We start from the raw sequence: 4,102 nt of genomic DNA on the forward strand, positions 1-4,102 counted from the left end.
CAGATCTTACCTGTAGGGGAAGGCGTGCATGTGCCTCCATTCTTGCAGTAGTCTCTGCACTGGTCAATCTCACATCGATCTCCTCCATAATTAGGCTGACAGCGACACTTTGGCTGCTTGTGGGCATTTAGGAAACAGCTGCCACCGTTCATACACTGGACCAAGCAGGGACCACTGGGAGGAGCTGTAGAGAACGATGAGAGGACGTTTTTCAGTCATGAGGAAAGGATATAGATTTCAGTGCCCGTTTGTCATCTGCTTGTGGCAGTGTGTGTGTATCAGTGTCCGTCTGTTCACTCACAGATAGGAGAGAGCGTGGGGGTGGGCAGCTCCACACACGTGCCGTTATCCAGCGTGCGCCCATTGGGACAAGTGCAGACCGGTCCGCTGGGGCTCAGCAGACACAGCCATTCACATTTCTTCCTGTCGCAGGGATTTGTCACTGACAAGGGCAGACAGAGAACCAGTATTAAAAGTTTGGATAACTAACGACCTGCTTCAGCCCTGTCTTCCTCACTGTCTTTTGTTTTTTTTCCTGAGCGCTGCTGCTGTTAAGAGTTTTATTACTTTTTTTTCTACTCACTCTCAGGTTGTTTGTAGCGGTGGTACAAAACTATATCTGTAGCGTGGTTCATTCCAGTCGTCAGGTTCTCAATGGGGCCTTTGCCAAATTTATTCACTCGGAAGACGTAGTTGTTAATGTAGGTGACGCCATAGACGTAGTCTTCAAACACATCGATGCTGAAGGGGTGATGGAGTTCTGTGTAGAAACAGAGAAGACATGTTGCATGAAGTTTCTCTGACGGTAACTTGCATTGTCCAACCACATAAATTGCAACTGAGCCCTAACTGATAAAGACTAATCATTAGTATGGATTGCGACACGAACTGTGCCACTGTGAGCATGTGCCACTCAACTGTTCTTAATGCTGTTTGCAGCCACAACTGCATCGCTGCCGTTCAGCCTCACGCTGCAGATCAAGGATAGTTTAGCATCGGCCCAGTACAGACGCTCGTTGAAGTAGTCCACGGCCAGACCTGTGCACACAGAGAAGAGTATTAGTAAAAGTATAGATGAGAAACCCACACTTTGTATTCAGTATAGAACAGATGATTGTTTGTGTATAAGTGTGTGTGTTTTACCAGTTGGCCACTGGATGTTTTCCTCTACCAGCGTCTCTCTCATGGTTCCATCCATAGCAGCTGTTTCAATCTTGGGGTGATTCCCCCAGTCTGCCCAGTACATTTTCCTAATGGATAAAATATAAAAGCTCCATTCATCACTGCTGTTATCATGATGAAATCTGCATTTGCATTCTTGTGATTTTGTTTCTCCTTTTCAAGTGCACCCCCAGTCTCCAAACCCCCACTCACCCTCTCTGGGGGTCAACCACAATGGCGTAAGGCTCATCAATCATGCCGGAGATGAGGGTTTTGCGATGGCGTCCTCCACTTATCTGGGCCACTTCGATGACGTCTCTACCAGAGTCAGTCCAGTACAAGTTCCCTGCCACCCAGTCCACAGCAATGCCCCGGGGCATCTTCAGATCAGGGATCTGAACACAAAGACCAGGAAATGTTATCCATCCCGTTCATATTTTACATTATATGTATACAAAAGCAAACATATACAGACTTACCTCCAGGTTGGTGACCCTGGAGTCACTTTGGCGTCGGTTACGGTTGCTATTAGGGGAGGATGAGGAAGGAGGCAAATCATAGGAAGAAATGCGCCCCGTGTGCCAATTTGTCCAGTAAATGCGGTTCGTCTTGACGTGAAGGTCCATGGCATCAATGCGCACATTGGCATCGCCCTGGAAGATCTGCTCATAACGCCAGTTTGGCATGGAGGGGTCCAGGCTGCGGATCTCATTGTCGTCAGCGATGTAGAGCACTTGTCTTGGAGCTGGGGGGGTTAAGTCAGTCCAGAAAAGTCATTGTAGTAGAGCACAGATGTGAAAAGATTAAAGCAGGACGGCAAAGTTCAGTACTCACCATCAGCCTTGCAGGTGTCATTGATTCTGGTGAAGTACTTGTGGCAGCTGCACTTGTAGGAACCCTTCGTGTTGTTGCAGATGTGGGAACACGCTCCAAACTGCTTGCACTCGTTCTTATCTGTGCAACACCCCACAGGCCACACGGTGCACGTTACACAAAGTTTAGAGTCTTGCAGAAAACTGTAGCCATAACATAACATGAGAAAAATGACGCCAGGGCAGAGAAAACTGTACCTTCACATCTGTTACGTCCTTTGGGCTGGAAGCCGGGTTTGCAGGAGCAGAAAGAGTCGGTGCCATTCACCACACAGTGAGCTTCGTCTCCATCTCCACACACCGTCCTGTTGCTGCGACAGTCGTTCAGCACCGTGTCTAGACGTGAGGAAACAGGGAGCATGCAGTCACACTGATAACCACGCAGAATGAGAGTGTGCACTTACACAGTATGACAAATATACCATGACACAACACACCTTTCTTATTGCAGTTCATTTCATCAGAACCGTAGTCCTCGCAGTCGTTGAAGTAGTTGCAGCGCAGGACAGAGCTGATGCAACGGCCACTGGAGCACTGGAACTCATCCTTCTGACACGCTGGTGTGGAAGGAGTCACTTGTGAAGGAGTACAGTCACAGAGTTAGTCATTACCTTGATTATCATGTGCAAAACTCATCCCAAATGCAATCGCAATTTAAATAAAATGTGCTACAGCAAGCCACTAAATAATTTCCTCTCTCTGTCTGTCTATTTAATCATTTTCAACTTTAAAAAAGATTAAAGAAACTCACAGCAGTTGACTTCATCACTGTTGTCCCCACAGTTGTTGACTCCATCACAGCGTTTTGATAATGGCAGACACACACGGTCGTTATGACAGCGAAACTGTCTCGTGGGCGGACACTGGAATTTAACTATGGAACGAGGAGAAGAGAAACGTTACAGGTAGAGAGAAGACTCTTTATAAGCAGGGTGTCAAAGGGTCTCCAGGAATGCTGCTGCCATGTGAAAATGCAGTGATTCTCACCACACTCCTCTGGGTTCTCGTCAGAGTTGTCTCCACAGTCGTCCTCACCGTCACACTTCCAGCCCAGGGGTTTACAGAGAGTGTTGTTGCACTGGAACTCGTCCAGGGGGCAGTATCTACCCACTGAAACACGGAGGTGACAAAAAGGAGGAGAGAGGGATGAATGATACATCACCTCAGCCGCTGTATGCATCCACATTTGTAAGCATTATGTTCGCCTAAACATCCAGGAGAAAACAAGTGCGCGTTTCTTACCGCCACTGTCACATTTCTCCTCATCACTGCCATCCATGCAGTCGGTATCGGCATCACAACGCCAGCGAATGGGGATGCAGTGACCATTTTTGCACTGGAACTGATCACTGTCACACTTCACATCACAGCCGTTCTGACAAAAGATAGTTGTTTTACATTAATACCCCTACTATGTCCGCTTCTAAAGAACAAATGAAATCAGGAAGGAAATGGTTACGTGATACCTCATCTGAACCATCGGCACAGTCATGGTCCCCATCGCACTTCCAGCGCCCGGCAATGCAACGGCCATTTGTGCAGGAAAACTCGCTCTCTGAACACTGACGAGGCACTGAGGACGAAGAGAAGACAGCTTAGGAGGGAGAGAGAAGATAATCAAGGAGGAGCAGAGAGTAGAGGCAAGGAGCAAGGAAAGGCGTAAGGAAAGGAAAAGAGAAGAGAAAAGGTGGGAATAGAGCTGACTGCTAAAACAACACAGGATTGTCTGTCGAGAGCCAGACGTACATCAATAAAATGAAGCTGGTTTTTCAAATCACAAGGTTGACTCATGGGGTAACAGAGGTGGGGATGGTACAGCATTCTGCACTGTATGAAGCGGAGGAGCTAGAGGAGCTAGTGGGATCGAAAAGGAAGGAAAAAGCTCAGAACAAAAGAAAAGCCGGGGGGCACACAAAGGACTGGGTAGCTGAGGTTGTGAATGGTTGAGGTGAAACTGTGAAAACACCTACCTCTGGCTCACAGCAACAGGCCAGTGTGAAATGCAAAATAGACATGAGATGATGTGAGATGTGCAAATGGCCACAGAACTAGTTAACTAAAAAGAAATC

The 4,102-nt window shown here is 47.5% G+C and overlaps 1 protein-coding gene across 1 annotated transcript; it reads right to left on the minus strand.

Moving 5' to 3' along the window:
- Positions 1–10: 10 nt before the first annotated feature.
- Positions 11–4,044, minus strand: LOC111662796 (low-density lipoprotein receptor-related protein 1-like; the record flags this gene model as incomplete). Its single annotated transcript, XM_023416776.2, has 14 exons — positions 3,500–4,044; positions 3,276–3,408; positions 3,021–3,143; positions 2,785–2,907; positions 2,471–2,608; positions 2,232–2,369; positions 1,996–2,115; positions 1,641–1,906; positions 1,375–1,556; positions 1,144–1,250; positions 919–1,038; positions 584–760; positions 302–442; positions 11–184 (listed from the first exon to the last, which is right to left on the minus strand). Coding segments are annotated over exons 2-14 (1,846 nt in total), but the record flags the coding sequence as incomplete, so codon positions are not given.
- Between the last annotated feature and the right edge of the window lie 58 nt (positions 4,045–4,102).

Source organism: Seriola lalandi, unplaced genomic scaffold (assembly GCF_002814215.2).
Source record: "Seriola lalandi dorsalis isolate HSWRI2012SDOR001 ecotype SW California unplaced genomic scaffold, Sedor1 jcf7180002000717, whole genome shotgun sequence".
Classification (NCBI taxonomy): domain Eukaryota; kingdom Metazoa; phylum Chordata; class Actinopteri; order Carangiformes; family Carangidae; genus Seriola; species Seriola lalandi.